Source organism: Indicator indicator, chromosome 7 (assembly GCF_027791375.1).
Source record: "Indicator indicator isolate 239-I01 chromosome 7, UM_Iind_1.1, whole genome shotgun sequence".
In the NCBI taxonomy this organism is placed as follows: domain Eukaryota; kingdom Metazoa; phylum Chordata; class Aves; order Piciformes; family Indicatoridae; genus Indicator; species Indicator indicator.
The window spans coordinates 13,481,608-13,498,525 of record NC_072016.1 but is presented as its reverse complement, the minus strand read 5'-3'; the positions used below and the strand labels follow the sequence as shown (position 1 = coordinate 13,498,525).

At 35.7% G+C, this 16,918-nt stretch overlaps 1 protein-coding gene across 1 annotated transcript in view; it reads right to left on the bottom strand.

Annotated features, from left to right (window-relative positions):
* Positions 1–16,918, bottom strand: part of KNDC1 (kinase non-catalytic C-lobe domain containing 1) — a 56,155-nt gene that overhangs the window by 26,251 nt on the left and 12,986 nt on the right. The window contains exons 4-6 of the mRNA XM_054382483.1: positions 9,107–9,253; positions 8,178–8,292; positions 6,808–7,829 (exon numbers count right to left, since the gene is read on the bottom strand). Of these exons, the coding sequence (XP_054238458.1) occupies positions 6,808–7,829; positions 8,178–8,292; positions 9,107–9,253 (1,284 nt within the window). The remainder of the gene's footprint in view (positions 1–6,807; positions 7,830–8,177; positions 8,293–9,106; positions 9,254–16,918) is intronic.

The following is a 16,918-nucleotide window of genomic DNA, read 5'->3' as shown; positions in this document are numbered from 1 at the left end:
AAGCCTCTGAACTGCTCTGTTGTTTTTACAGACACTTTTATATCCCAATCAATGTTTGTAAAAATCTAGAGACTCACACACAACAGTAGCACATCATTACATTTGACAAAACATTCCCAGCGCTGTAATTTACTGCAGTCAAGTTTTCATGATCCTGGCATAATACACCTTTCAGTGAGGCACTATTTGGACTTTACGATAAATGATGTCATTAAAAACAGACTACTGCAAAAACTTTCATCAAAATCAAGAAACAGAAATAGCTTCCCTGCTATAGATGGGGAGGAGAAAAAGAACCACATTAATTTCTGTAGCTGATATTTTGTTGGTAGTTTAATATTTACCAGAAGACCTTCTCAAGGACCACAATATTTTGGGCTCATACTGTTTAAATATTCCCTGAAGGTGAACCAGATAACAACATGTACCACCAAACACACCTTTTGAATTAAAAGGTTATGTTCTTCCTATCTGTGACACACTTAAAAATTAATTGGCTGCTTTTATTCTCCTATCCTCCATTGTGGCAAAAATCAGTAACTCCCGCACAGACAGATTTGAAGGCAGGCATCATTCTCAAATTTTGTTATCAACAGCATCCTGATGTGCAAAATTCTTTTGTCAGTGTGTTCCTTTGTTGTATCTAGAAAAGTAAACCCTTGAACTGTCTGGTACACAATTACACAGCAGGAAGGAAAGAGACAGTCGAAAGAATTAATTAGTCTACAGAGAACATTCAAGAGACAGCTTCATACTGTTAAGTGATTACTATCCCTGAGCAGTAATACACTGCCCCCTCTGCAGCATCCTGGTTCTCACGTGCTCTAAACATCTTTGCTCACAGACACTTTGCAATGAAAGAAGCAGACACATCTTCAAATTCACTCTGCCCAGTTGATATGCATGGAAAGAAATCAAAGGAGAAATTCCACAGACTGCACAGAATATTAAGAATGTTTTGGGATCTTTTGAAATAAGTAGACACTACTGCCACATGTCTCTCTGTAAGAGAATCTCCTTCTCTTGAAGCTTATGTCCCTATAGGTTCTAAAAGCTGCAGCACAGAAAGCTGAACCTCCTTTATTGTCTATACAAATCACCTTTCACTTCTGTAGAAGGTTATGAATGGCTAGCAAAGAAAGAAGAATTTCTCAATAAATAGGAGACTGAAGTTTGTTGTATAGCAGAAACCTGAAAGGCATTTCTTATCACATTGGGAAGAGCTCAGACTCTTCAGAAGAAGAAAGAAATGACAGAAAGAAATTTAAGCACGGGAGGAAAGTAAGAATAAGCCCCAAAAACAGCAGCAAAAGGTTATAGTAAGAAAGTGACAGTGACAGATTACAAAATAGAGGAGGAAAAGGCACCAGGAATAAATTCTTTTTCAGAGGAAAAAAGATGTAGGAAAAAGCAAACCTTAGCAGACATGAGAATCACTGCCATCTACAGGATGACCAAATTAACCTTAGTCAGGAATTACTTATTTTAATAATGTACATTATTAAATTTTAATTAATTCAAGTTTTAATTAAAGTAATTTACATTAATGTATACCCTGTCTCTAGCAACTATCCTACAGAAAGATTATATTGATATTGTTAGCTGGTACTCACATGCTATTTCTCCTCCTGTGACACCAATAATCTAACTGCATTCCTATTGTCTCTTACTGTAATTCAAGTCTCTCCCACTCTGATCAAAAGATTAATTTTATTCCTGAAACAAATACCTGAGGTTCATTCTCCTAATGTACTACTGATTCAAAAGTTCACCTTCCTATACCATAAAGGGAGAATTGTGGAAGACTTCATCTGAAGACTGAGAGTTCAGACCTGTTGGAAAACTTGTCCTTCTAACATCTTGTAAAAGTTATTTGATATAGTTAAGGTACATGGTAAGACATGTTTCATCACACATTTACACCTGTGATGAAAATAACATGCAGTCTGGTTAAAATAGTTTCCAAAGGAGAAAAAAAATACACTTCTCATTCTCAGGTTATAAGGCAATTTTTATGTAAGCCTCAAACCTTAAATAAAGGTATGTAATGCAACACACATTGACATTCCACTATATTTTGAGAAACTCAAGTGTAAAACTCTTATGTAGGCATCAGGTTTGGTTGTTTTGTTCTGATTTTTATCATGCAAGTCTCTGACTCGTGGCTATTACTGTTTTCTACAACTTCAAAAATCCCCACTCAATGACTGAGAAAAAAAAAAACTAAAGTGCTGAAAAAGATGATTAATTTTTTTTAGTCAAACTGCTTCTAGCACACATTGCTTCTTAACTACCTATTCACACATCTTAGCAAAGCAAGATCAAGACATCTGTAGAGCCTCCATAAGGTCTCAACTTAGGATCATAGAATCAGTCAGGGTTGGAAGGGACCACAAGGATCATCTAGTTCCACCCCCCCTGCCATGGGCAGGGACACCTCACAGTAGATCAGGCTGGCAAGAGCCTCGATTTAAAGGAATTAATATTAATACTGATAAAAAATATGAATATCTTATCACCAGTGAAACTGCACCACAGAGCAAACAAAACTATAATTCAGTGCCTCTTCCTGGAATTTTTTCTTTCATTTTCCAAACCAGACCTTTTCATAACTGAAATAACTCAGTTTGTAAAGGAAGAGAATGTTTTTCACAGCACAGAAATTTTAACAAAGTATGAAAAAGCCACAAGTGATTATTGCCTATAGCTATATACTGGTGACATTTTGATTTATGCCAAAAAGATTGCATTTTAAATCTCACTTGTTGAAAAAAGTGATGTTTTTCGTTTAGTGCTGCAAAGATCTTTTATTTCATTGTTGGCACCAGAATTGTAAACCCAGACTTTCAGCAAAGTGTTCAGACTATGTCAATGTGCTGCATTTTATGAACATAATGCTGGCATATTTTAAACAGCCAAAGCAAGCAAGATTCTCATTATTCTTAACTACTATTTTGGGAATTGGTAACTTTTCTTCTATTAAAGTGTTATTTCCCCAGCATTCAAGTGTCATTCTCTAGCTATATGGCTTTTCACTTCTCTCATGCTTGACTGGTTATGAATAACCAACAAAATAAATGTGTAAATGTCAGGTTACCACTAGCCCTTCCCACGTAAAGGCCATAGCATTTGGATCACAAAGAAACATTTAAAAGCATTAGAAATGAGATACCTGATTGGAATGAAATTGGTTAGTGAAATAAAAAGATCCCCACTCAAACTTGAAGTGAAAAATATTTATTTATGGCATGCAAAACTATAAAAATGACTAGGAAAACCCTCACAAGATACATTGCAATAGCCAGACACAAGCAAGCAAGTATTTTTAGTAATGCTTACTAGTAGTTAAAGCACACAACATTAAGAAGCACTGTTGGAATATCAGAAAAATACTGTCCACTGGAGAAATACTGACAGGCAAGAAAAATTGTCTGTTCTCCAGAGTAGACAAGGTTGATCTTCAACCGGATGGGACTGGTATTGCACTTTCTCTAAGGAACAAGAAATGCATGAAGAGATGTTAGAGATACTATTCTAAAAGCTCTATTTGGTGCAATCAGCCTTATCTGTTATAGAAAAATATTGAAAGAGCAGCGCTGTAAATCTTCTGAGGTGTTTTCTATTCAGCCTAGAAGATAGAAATCACATTAGTTGGGGCTTCACAATTTTTGTGCCTTTGCAGTAAATGAACAAACTCTCAGATTCAAGTTTTGCCTTCTTTAAAAATACCCAAATATCAAACATTTTTAGGTATTTGGTAAAACTCTGGCACAGAGAAATGAAAGGGAACATGAAAAAGACACATCAGTTGTAACTTTTTCATGTAAGGAATGGTGTGGCTTTATTTTTGCAGTTGTCAGGAGATAGAGGCAGAAACTGCTATGTTTCAGAAGCCTGAGGAATAAAATCTGTTTTCCAAAAGAAGAAAAAAGCTGAAAACATTTAAACCCCCCCCCCCCCCCCCCCCAACCTTTCTCTAAGAAAACTTCTAATAGAGTCTGCCATAGAGTTCAATGACTACTGAAAACAAATGACCCTCCTTCAGGAAACAAAAGATTACAAAGGCAAGAAGCTCAGCATTTCAGGGAACAGACAGCCATTTCAGAAACCTAGGTGTTAGTCACAGATGTGGATATATTGAAATGATTTTTTTTCTCCCTAGAGTAGTTGAAGAATCAAGGAAGGATTTGTTTAGTTTTTTTGGGGTTTTTTTGTGTGTGGTTTTGTTGTTCTGGGTTTTTGTTGTCATTATTGGTTTGTGGGTTTTGTTTGTTTGTTTAAAACCAGTTTAGGATTTTAGTATACTGTCTTCATGTGGCAGAACCAGAACATTTGCTGGAACTGATTGCTAACAAAAGAATAGAGCATGCATTTAGCAACCCTTTTCTTTTACTGAAAACACAGCTTTAGGACTCTGGTTTCACAGACAACCACCCTACTGTTTTCATTTCACTGCTTATTAGGGTAACTGGAATAGTTTTTAATCTCTTCTAATTCACCATGATTGTCCTGTGAACTCAGTGGGAGAATGAAAATCTCACTTGTACTTATTTAGAAGAATGAAATTCTGTTCAGGCTGAAAGGACACTATTTACATTGATGATGAAATACTTGAAGAAAAAGAGGATTTCAAAATGTCAGAATAACCCAAAAACATATTTTGGTTTATTAGTCTGTATGGCAATCTCCAGTGCTGCTACAGGGAATACAGACAGGACTATTCACTGCAGCTTTTAAATTCTGCAAGATTTTTGGGAATATGTAATTCTGAGGAAGATTATTTTCTTGGAAGTATATTCATGTACCCAGATTTAAATTGTTCTCCTGGTAATCCAGTAAAGACACAACATAGGTCTTATTTCCACCAATTTTTTTCCTCTTTAAAGAAAAAATTCTATCATCACACTCAATTTGTATTCTTAAGTGATGGCAGCTTATTCACCACACCTGTCTAGTTAAGAAGGAGGCTAAAGCAAGCTCACTTCCACCTCAAGGCAAGTGACTTCAGTGTAGTACCTCTGTTTCCCAGAATGAAAAGAAACCACAGCCACCACCACCAAGAAACACCAAACCAAAACTAAAAACCCCAACAAACCAGCTCTAGTGGTCTGATCGCCTTATCTTATCCATCCATGCTCTCCATGACAAATAAATATGCAAATTAATTCCTAAGTTTATACATTTTAGAATAAAAAAAATATAGAAAGACTCCATTCTGAAAAAAGACATTTGCACATAAGATGACAGTTGTTTCTGTTGCTTGAACACTAAGACACCTCTAGGTTTCTGCATACCAACAAGCTTGCTCACAAGTAGTCAGTGACTGAAATTGCTAGGATCCTTGACAGAAATATAAGTACATCTACCTAATGAAGAAGGTTCATGCAACTCCAGAATAACAACTAACAAGGCAAAAGGAGACAGTTTGGGAATGATTATAAACCTGGTTATTGCTTTGTACTCTCTTCTGAATATGTAAGGTTGCATTGTCCAGAGCACGAAGGAGAGTGGGAGGGGAAAACCAAAACAAAATCAAGAAAAGAAAGGATGTGTCTACAACAAATGGATCTTTTCCCAGAGTCTGAAAGAATGTACCTGCAGGATTAAAAAACTAAATTGAGGACTTAATATGCATAGAATAGAGTAACTCCCTCAGAGCAAAACCATGCCATGTGGTACTTATCCATATTTACCATTCTCCTGCACACCTGACAGTCCTAGACTACTGCTCTTCAGCGGAGGCATTCAGTCAAGGCAAAAAGAGGGATGGAAGCAGCCTTAAAATAATCCTAGGTGCCACTGCACAGAATGGCTGGAAGACTGGTGATTAGGCAAGGAGAACATGGCTGAGTTGTCAAGTAGACAAGTAAGGAAAAACCTTAGCATCTTCACCTAAGCATAATTTCTGAAAATTTAAAGTGGGAAGTTTATGCTGCTCATTTTTATCAAGTCACAGCAAGGCTGGAGAAGAATCAACTACGCTGCACTTTAGCCAGCAGCTCTCTTATGACATGGATTGTGTACATCTCTGAGTATAGCACAAGAGAAAACCATCTAGTCAGAGACCAAACTTGTCCACCTTGAGAATACGGAATTTGAGCAGAGAAGTGACCATACTACAATTACCAACAAATTATAGCAGATTAATTATCATTTCTCCCTCTTCTTATTTAGCTGCTCATAAAGGTGAAATATTTGAGACAACATATCCATCATATTGTGCACATATTTGAGCTCTGTAATGAAATACACAAACACAGAAGAGGTAATTTAAGAACACAGAACAGATATAGCATATGTACAATTTTCAAAAACTTAAATGTACATGTAAACTAAAACCAAAGTGGAGTCTTTTCACCTTCTGAAGCAGATGAAATATTCCCACTGATTTCAATGGGGTCAGGAACTCTGCAATTTTCACAAGCACCTGGGAAGCTCATTGCAAAGTAACAAAATTTAGGCATTGACAGTAACATAGCGTTAAAAATCTGCATACATTCTGGTACTGTTCTCTTAAGTATGCTGCTCTAATACACTAGGGAGCATATTCCATTTGTAAGAAAATACCCAAAAAATACCCAACAAACCTAAAATGAATGTTGATTTTGCAATAGCATAAAACTCGCTGTAGTACTTTACTTTCAACAAGGAAAAAAGGATTACCATGATTCCAATATTGACTCTTAGAATGTGCAGACTAGCAAGGGGATGCTAAAGGGGATGGGGGAGAAATCACAGTATTTAAGTCATTTCATCTCCACATAAGTGACTACAGCAACTATATAATGAAGACTTTATTTTTACTACCTGCTCATTACTTTTGATTTCTGACCCTCTGCCTCCACAAAGATTATCTTCATTATTGTTTGAGCTCATTGCACCGTTGCTCAATTCTGGAGACCTAGTTGGGTTTGATCCATATCTGTTCCCATTGGGTTTTGTTGTTAACAATGAAGTCATCTTGTTAAAACGTGGTAAATAATTTTCATTTGACCCTTGAGAAGTTTCAGAAGAGTCTTCCAACACCACGTAATTGTCTAGTTTATTTGCTTCAGCAATGGAATCATTCGGGCCTTTTAGCATACCAGCTGTATTTGACATTTCAGAGGTAGCATCAGAACAGTCTTCTCTGTGATTAGATGAAGCAAAACCTATCTTTTTACCATTAATAAGTGACATATGTTCTTCTAGATTCATGCCAGACACCTGTGTGCATACACATGGAGCTTCAAAATGAAGATCATTAACCTGGTGACTCTTTGGTTCTATTTTTGGTGGACTACTAATAGCAAAAGAATTAAGATTTTCCTTTGAAAAAGCAACCTCGTTATTATTTTCTGGAGGTAGTGACTCTTGTGTTAGCAAGTGATTTTTCCTAGCTAGTGGTCCACTGTTGGTTAGAGATGTAAAAAAGTTATTTGTATCTGTAGGTTCAAGTGGTAGCTTTGGAAAGGTTTTAATTTTTCTCAAAGAACCTTTCTTAAAAATGCCATCTCTCTCCAGGTCAGTAACACATGATTTTATATCCAAAGCAACACTAGCAAAACTGTCAGTATACATTGCATGTTTGTCCTCTTCTCTGTTCTTTTCAGCCTGAGTTCCAAGTTGAGAATGTCGAGTTTTCTCATCATCCAGATCAATTTGCATTTCCTTTAAACTACTTTCTCTGCCAGTCACCATAGAAACTACAGAAGAGTCCTTATGACAGGTAGCTGTCACATCTTCCACTGCAGACGGATCACCTGCTATGTTGTTTTTCTCATTTGAACATATTTTAGATCCCAAACTTTTCTGACACATTCTTCCCTTCCACATGTTATCACAGACATCTAGATGCAAAAAACAGATGCTTGTTACATTAAATGTGTTATTTAAACCTTCTAAACTTTCTTAGTAAATATTTTTATTTCTTTTTCTGCTGTTACATATCTTCAGTATGCTACATAATTTAATTATTTTTGGACAAGTAATTGCTAATACTAAAGTACACTAACTATATTAATTATGGTCATTAACAGTCCTATGTCACCTGCTCCCCGTTCCCAATCCACAAATATTTAACAATAACTTTTGGATATATTTTAATATGTATAAGAGGAAAGTACACAAAGACAGTATTCTAAAAGTCATTAAGATACATCAGGCAATCTGAAGTTCTAGGCATTGTAAAAGGTTACCTTGAGAAGCACCAAACGATTCAATTGAAAGAACCCTCCTTCCAACAGCAGACAAACTTTGACAGATATTACTTGAAGCAATCTTCAGTTTTTCTTCACATAGTGACAAGATGCTCTAAGAGAAAATTAGTGTTAAGTATTTATTTAGTGACAAACAATTTGTGACTTTTGACTAAAGCAAACCATATTAACTCACAGAGTACATCTAAATTTTTAGGATACTACATAGGAAGTCTTTCCTGCACTGTTCATTATACTGTGTGGTGCTGTAACATGGTTGAATTAGTTTCTCATTTTTACCATGGTCTATCATGCAATTATTTAGTATAGTTCAAGTTCTAGCCCTATAGTCAGAGCACTAAGAACAACAGATAAAAATGAGTAACCTTAGATGTTATCCTTTATGAATAATATACTGAAAACATAAAAAGCCACAGTAAGGATTATTTTTAAGCAGGCAGTCACTCACTTAAATTGAGTGACATAGGGTGATTAATGTTTTTATTACTGAAATTACATTAAGTCTTTTTAAAACTGCAAAAGACAAATATGTAGAAAGCACCATTCCCAATTAGAGAAAGCAATCAGTATCAGGTCACAAGAAGAAACAATACTACACATCTCTTGATCATCATTTGATGGCATTAAATCCCACACAATTAACCACAGACATTCATACATTGAAAAACTTGTCACTGGCTAGGAAGTAGAAGAGAGCTGCCTTTCCAAATGCACCTCAATGTTTCCTCTGTAAATGTTCCTATATACCACTGATGAGACCTCACACAACTCTGAGGGGCTGTTCTCACTTCCCCTTTCTTACAAAATCTGAGCATATTATATATAAAGATTCTCTCTCTATTAACGAGCACACATACAGAAATATTTTGGTCACTTTCTAAACAGAAAAATACTTAGTGCTATTTTACCTCAATATCTGGCCTATTTTCAGGCTTCTCTTCTTGCATTTGTTCCAGCAGAGCATGCAGATCTTGCCCAAATTCTGCTTCTGTCTCAGGTTCTACTATATATTCTATTGCTGCTTTCAATGTTGCACCCAAAGAATAGATGTGTGCCTGCATGAAGTTTAAAAAAAGACATCAAAAATGCTACCAATTCTCTTTCTCCTGCCAAAATAGCTCTGAGATCACAAGAAACACAGCTTATATTGTTTTCATTTCTAGCTTAGAAGGTAACAGCTTAATGGAAAGGTGGTCTAATTTAAACAGGAGGAACAAAATGGGCTTCAGTCCTGCTTTGGGTGATATGCTTGTTGCAAGCAAAATAAATAACCCTATGGGGTTACTTTTATTTCCTCACCAATAATCATTCTTACAACTGTTCATTAGCTACAGTTAAATATAAAACTCAGTCCCCTGTGTGTGTGCAAGTAATATTTAAGTTGGAAGGATGCTGGGAAACTGACATGGCATTCCTCTTAGCACAGGTGGAGAGGGAAAGAAAAAGAAAAAAAATGCAGTTTCACAAATACTTTGAATTGTAGAAGTACTTTTTGTGCTATCAGCCACAAAGAATGGAAGCAGAAACAATACAGCACAATATCACTTGTCTCTGAAGACACTTATGAAATGATTTTATGAAAATACTCCATGTTTGCCACCTCTGCTTCTCTTAAAGCCTACAACCTCGTGATGAGTTCCAATAAAAAGAAGTGAACCAATGACTTTCTAAAATATAGTGCTAATGCACCAGATTCGCCATACAACACCACTACCACTTCAGAAGTTTTCTGCTTCTTACAAAAACCAAAACAACAACAACAAAAATACTTTCAAAAGAACTGAAAATATTTTAACCCTAATTGTTAACTTGACACATTTATTTTTCCCTACTTGGCATTTAGCAAACAGAATACTTCAGGGAAATTCAATGAACTAGAACATAGAAAAAAAAATTCTTGTCCTGCGTCCTCCTCTTTTTGTTCAGTTCAACAGTGGTATTTTACATACTTCTGCAAGCATAACTTTTGAGGCTATCTTTTAGACATTACCTGCATATTTAAGCCTCTCTAAAAGATGTGATTCCTCAGCATCTGATTTAATTTACAGAATGTACTGTCTACTTCAAATACACACTGCATAAGACCAAACAACAGTTTATCTAGACTTCTCTCAGTAGGAAATCTGTATGAAATGAAGTATTTCTTATAATACAGAAGAATAAGAAAGTATACTTGAATATAATCTCATTAAATACAACTCAAATGCCAATTCCAAAAACAGAACAGAAAGATCAGGAACTTGGAAGGAACAAAAAAAAAAAAAATTGTCTTTGGACAAATTTTCCTCATCCACATGTGGATTGATGTGGACATTATAGGACACAGGAACCAGAGGGCAGAGCAACTTACTACCTCATCAGCACTTTCTGCAATTAATAATTTCTGTTCACAATGGAGTACAACTCATATCTCCTAGTCTGCCTTTAAAAGTATAGAGTGTGAGATATAAGTAGACAGGCTTTCAATCCCTTAATTTTGCTGTCCTATGTTCACTGTATCTTTTCTTTTACAAGGGAAGGTCAGTCCCAAACTGAATGAAGAAAAATGTTATTTTCTCTCCCCAAAGAAAATTGTTCTGCTGGTACTTTCAGTCCTCTGACATCCAGAACAGCTTAGTCTGGAAGATTTAATTACCATAGCTTGCAAATTTGGCCATTTAATTATAATAGCTTGTCATTAATTTATGTGTTAAAACATTTTTTTGGGAACTTCAACAACTTTTCCAACTTGAAACTTTTTATTTGACCTAAATCCCCATTTTAACTTTACCCTCTCTCAGTTCCCCAGTCACTTTGCCCTCAGGAAAAAAAAAAAAAAAGGAAGAAAATTCAGCTATTTAATCAATTTCCTGAGTTGGCAGTAAACATGGTTAATATGTAATGTATCCAACATAACCTTAAGTCTCCTATCTGAAGAGATGAGACAGTGAATTTGTGATCATCCACTAGGTGGGGTGTTCCCCAAATTTATGCATGGGACTTGCTTCTCCTCACCACATTGTTTAGGCTTAGGAAGATAATTTCACTTTAAATGTGAAAGCAGAGCAAGACAGTAAATGCAACAAATAAAGCACATTCATAAGTATAAAATACCTAATGCTCACTAGAAGGGACTTCTCTCAATGAAAACAGTATCACAATTAAGCTAAGAGGCTTTAGTGTGTTACAAGGAAATTAACAAACAGGAAGGGGCAGCAACCAACCTTCCTTTTCCTGGAAGACAAGCAGAAATTGATACTGTGTTGGCAGTTAAGGATTTTCTTAAAGAATTAAGAGGATTTTTTTCAGTGGAGATTTTTTCCTTACTTGCTGAAAAAGCTCACCCTTTTTAAATCTAGCTGCATTACAGGGTGCTATTAATGGCCTGATACATAGCATGAATTTCAAGAAAGATACAGATGAAAAAAAAAAAAAGGAAAGAAAGAAAACCTGCATCAAAACAACCTCTTCACAATTCCTAAAGTGACTTCCAAGTTAAAGACTAAATGTAACTTGTTACAAAAATTATGCAGACCCTGCAGGCAAAACTGCACTATACTAACAGCTTGAAAAAGGATGGGAGGAAAGGGAGGGAGTCACATTTAGAAACTGGTTTTCCAGATTTGGTCTTTATTACTTTTAGCCAAAAGTTAGCAAATGTAATAAGAATTGTATGCATCACTGGGAAGGTCATCATGGAAATAACATGCCCTTTAAAATTTAAAATGGCAGCATGAAGAAAAGATTTTTTTAGAGAAGTCACAAATATGATCTGAGGTCCTGAAGCTCTTCCTTTCAGCAACAAGCTAAGGAAGCTCATGCATTTCAGAGAAAAATCTGAAGGTCATAATCATACAAATAGCTTCAAATCAAGATAACTTCTAATAACCAGAATGATTTCAAAGACACAAATGCAGAGCAAGACTTAAAAGTGAAAAAAACCCAACCAACCAAACAACAAAATCCCCCCAAACCATCTAAAGATTCAAATGGTGAAGATACTACCTATTTTTAAAAAGTTCAGGCTAAGTATTGGAAGTACTTACACCAAGGGAGAGGGCAGATTCTGTCATCATGTTAAAATTTTATATTGTGAGTGAAATATATCAGAAAGGTGTCTGTCAGTTCCAATCAAAAGTTACCGGGCTTACTGCATGCCATTTTATGACCATTAAACAGTCAGAAAATCAGAAAATAGTAAAGATTCATTCTAGATTTAAAATCTGAAACTCAAAAGATCAAGAGAGGAAGTAAAAGCTCCAAGCCTACACTGAGTGTGACAGAGGCTTTGTTGTATCAGAGTTTGGCAGGGCTAAAGAGCTAATACTCTATAGGAACTCAGACTTGCAGAAAAACACGACAGAAAAAATGCTGACAAAAGAGCTTTTGAATAGTGGCTGCATAAGCACTTAGCACATTGCAATTATGAATAATGACCATTTAAATTTTGCATCGACATTTCACAGAGTTCAGAAATGTAGGTCTTCAACAGAACTGAAAAAGACAGACCATAATAGAACTAATAGTTTCTGTAAGATCTTTCTGACTGAATATTAAGCTATGGGAATAGTGTAAGACAATTCTTGGTTTGGACATTCATATCTGACCCTTATTTTACTTTGTAGTTTTTTCTTACTTCATTGAAATTGAAGTATAGATGAATATAGATGTTCTACCCTTTCACAATTCAAAGCATTTAAAGGGTCCATAAATGAAAGCATCAGTGTTGTTATAAAACTCAGCTTTATAAACAAATTCAAGATAATGCTTGAGAAAATTACCACTGGGAGAAAACATTCCATATTTAAGTCTTTTCAATGTACTCACTCTAAAATGCACTATTTTTATGCAAACCCAAGTCAGACAGTAGTATTCTTCAGCAACAAAAGGAAAGGGAAATAGGCCTATTATTTTTAATACTTTCCTTCACTACAAGGGGACTAAACATTTTTCTGCATAACTGTAATTACTGGAAGGTACTACACCAAATATTAGATTTTATTCATTTGGCACTTCGGATGTGTAGATAATTAGCCTGCAGAATGTGCTAAGAGTGCTAAACCACTGTAAACTAATCACAAAACATAATGATCTATCTTGAATTGTAGTAAATACTGGAAAACAACAACACTTTAAACCAAATCTGTATTTGCAGTTTGTCCCTTCTAGCTACAGTTGCCACTTAGCTTCATCTAAAAAAATTCTTTCCCAAAAGACTGCTAAAAAAAAAAATGTGGCCACAAAAATGCAGCTATAGGTCAGATTTTGTCAAATAACCTGTTCACAGCTGAAGTTTGCAGGTATTTTAACTCTCAAATTCCCTTTTAATTTACCTAACTGACTGAAAGCTTTCAAGTTTTGATATGTTCTTAGGCAACGGTCATGTGATCAGTTTACACTGCAAAACACAACCAAGGCTTCACAGATAACAATTGTCTAAAAAGCAATGCTGCAACAACATAAGGAGATACAAACCAAGCAAAACCCAGATGCACTTTGAAAGAGCATTGTAACAGTGTGAGAGCTGAAATCTCCATCCCACACCAACAATAACCAGGCTAGCTCAGTCTGGAAGCAAATGAAAGCTGTGTTTACAAGCAAAACTACAATCTATGATGAAATGCAATGAATATGTACAAATATACACTATTCACAACATTTACAAATATGTACAATCAACAGAAAAGCACAACCAAGCCCCCTTTGCTTCCCCCAAGGGGCCGCCTCCCCCCCAGCCAGAAGGAAACCCCCCAGGTCCCCCTAGCAGAAGGCAGAGTCAGGAAGCAGAGAGGCTGTTAGACTTAGCTCATCCAGGTCAGCATGTTATCTTCAGCCAGAAAAGAAGAAGAAGCAGACAGAAGCCCAGCAAGTTGAGACTGCCCAACTCCCCAACCTTGTTTTAAGTAGAGATTCTTAAACGTTTCTCTGTCTCCAATGGAAGTGTTTAGAATAATCATTATTTTGCTTTCTTACACCCAATAGTGATTTATTTACATTCTTTCACTTTCTCTACTCGAACTTTGTGGAGAAAAATTAAAAAGACAGTCTTAAAACCATCACAATCATGCATAACATCCTATGACTACATGTTTTCTACTCCCTGCATTTTACTGTCTCTTGGCTTCTTGTGACCCCAAGTGAGGAACTCTACCTAGTACATCACTCTAATCTCACAATATTGTAATCGTGGGCTTCTTGTCTGTCATGGTTCATGACAATGGTTTGATCTTCATGAATCTGTCTAAGCTTTATCCACACACAACCTTTTGCACCTAGATTTGCAGACATAATTGCTTATTGCATAACAAAGAAGTATTGCCTCTTGTTTGAGTCTACGTGTGTTCATCTCATTGTTGCCAGCTATTTCTTCATTTATGAGGGCTGGTAAATCCTCACTCCATGGCTACAATCATGGCATACTTTATAGATTTCCAGCATAATTTCTCCCTCAGGGCACTCTCTTCCAGGCTAAAGACCATTACTCTAAGTAATTGCTTCTTTTATGAATGCTGTTTCACCATCTGCTCCTGGAAATTTACTTTACTGCTAATTTCATCATCATGGTCACTAGTCTACTCTGACACTCTTATTTGAGTCACATTTTTAGTAACTCCCCATAAGGAATAATTGCAATGCAAGAACCTCCTGAAGGCCCCACAAGATGAAAAATATTGAAACTGTTTGTCTTCTATATCTTTCCCTGAAAAACTCTTCTGCATCTGCAGTTGTTGCAGACCTTGGGCAGCATTTCTGTGTTTTGACTGATTTAGAAAAATGTTTTCTGCTTTTTCAGACTTTTGTAAGCTTTGTGCATAATTTTTTACTTACTTCTTATCACCTCCTTAGGCTTCTGCACACAAAATTATTCAGCTGTTTTGGTTTTTTTTTTATTTTTTTTTTTTTTTGATAACTGACATCTTCTTTGATAGGAGATACATATTTGTTCCAAAGAAAAAAATATACAATATGTTTACAGCAGTTCCCCAAGCTACCTGGAAGCACTGTTTTAACAGCCATGTGTTTTGGGTTCCATATGGCTATGTAAAACACAGGTAATGGCTGTTCAGGCTAAGCTACTAGCATTTATACCATTCATTAATTTGAAATGCAATATTGTCAAGTCAGAGCTGCACACAAAGAAAAGGTAAAAATTATGATTTTTTTTTCAACTAGAACTCTGTCTAATTTCAAGAAGCTGTTACCTTAACTATTGCAGTGAAGACTGAGCTATAGCATGAGCTTCACATTAAGAAGTAATGCAAAGACGAACGTACACAGCACCTTGACTAAATTTGAACCAGGCTATGTCCATGAAATTACTCATGCACTTGCAGGGTAAGAACACAAATTAAGAAGAGCTTTCTTACACTTTCATCCCATTTTCAGTCTCACTCACAAAAATCAGCACCCTAACACTGATGAACAGCACACCAACTGACTCCTTTCCTACAAGTCTGCAGACATGTAATTATGACAAGTAAGGAACTACATTGCAATGAAACTGCTGAAGACCTCAGAGGTGAGATAGCAAAAGTTGCACATATTTATCTTTAAAGCTTCTTGAACAATGGAATTTTTCAAAAATTCCCTTAGAAACTGAATTTCATGTGTCAATTTTCCTTATGATTTATCAGCCATTAACCTCCTTACTTTTAGGTTACCTGCCATAGGTAATTCATTTATCACTTAATTAAACTAACAGAATTTATTCCCTGTAGGCATAGAAGCAAGAAAACCTAGAAAGAAGTTATTAGCATGCTGAGCAGACCTGCTCTGTCTTCTCTCAACTCTATAAATAATATATTTGCCGTACAATGAACAAATCTTAATGTTATTTGTAGCTATTGAAGTTATTTGTTTAAAATCTTAAGCCTAAAGAAGGTGCCTACAGATAAAATCTGTCACTCTTTGAGTTAAATTATGAATTTGCATAATCCTGTATTGGGGGGATGCTTATTCCACATTTTGAAGCTATAAAACTGAAGTGTAACACTTCCAGTTAAGAACACTATGGGCAAATAAACTCAGATAGCACCTCAATTATTTTACCATGCCATGAATCAGGGACATCAGGATTCTGATATGCAAAATATTTGCTGCTTGACAGTTTTTTTGATGGGGTTTTTTGGTTGGTTGGTTATTTTGTTTGTTTGTTTTTTTTTTTAAATGTTGTAACTGAGGAGAATTATGTGTGTGACAATCATTTTTGTCACAATCCTGAAGTCTCAAGCAACCTAGTAAGATAACTCCATGACCATTTAACTCATAGTGAAGACCGAACTAGTCTCAAAATTTTAATCTAGAGATTAGGACATTGTCCATTCTGCCACCTACTTCCATCTCAGTCAGCTCCTAAACTTTGCAAACAGAAGGTGGTACTTCTGAATGTTCTCATGCACTGGCAAAACAGCTCTATTTTCAGTTCATACAATGAAATTGTTTGTCATTGTTCCAGGGAGTATAAAGTCTCCAGATCCAGCCTAGCAATGATAATGGACTTTTTAGTGACCTGAATATCTATGTGGAATAAACATAAAATTAATGAAAGAAAAATCATTTGATATTGAGTAATGACAAAGAATATTATTGCTGGAGCTTTTCATTTTGCTTTAAGGGTTCAGGGTTACATTTTTGACATTCTAAAGAGTAAATTATGGAAATAAGTGGGGAGTGCAATAGAGAATTAAGTTCTGACAATAAGGCCAGCACGACAGTTAGTTCACCAAAGAAATGAGTTTGAA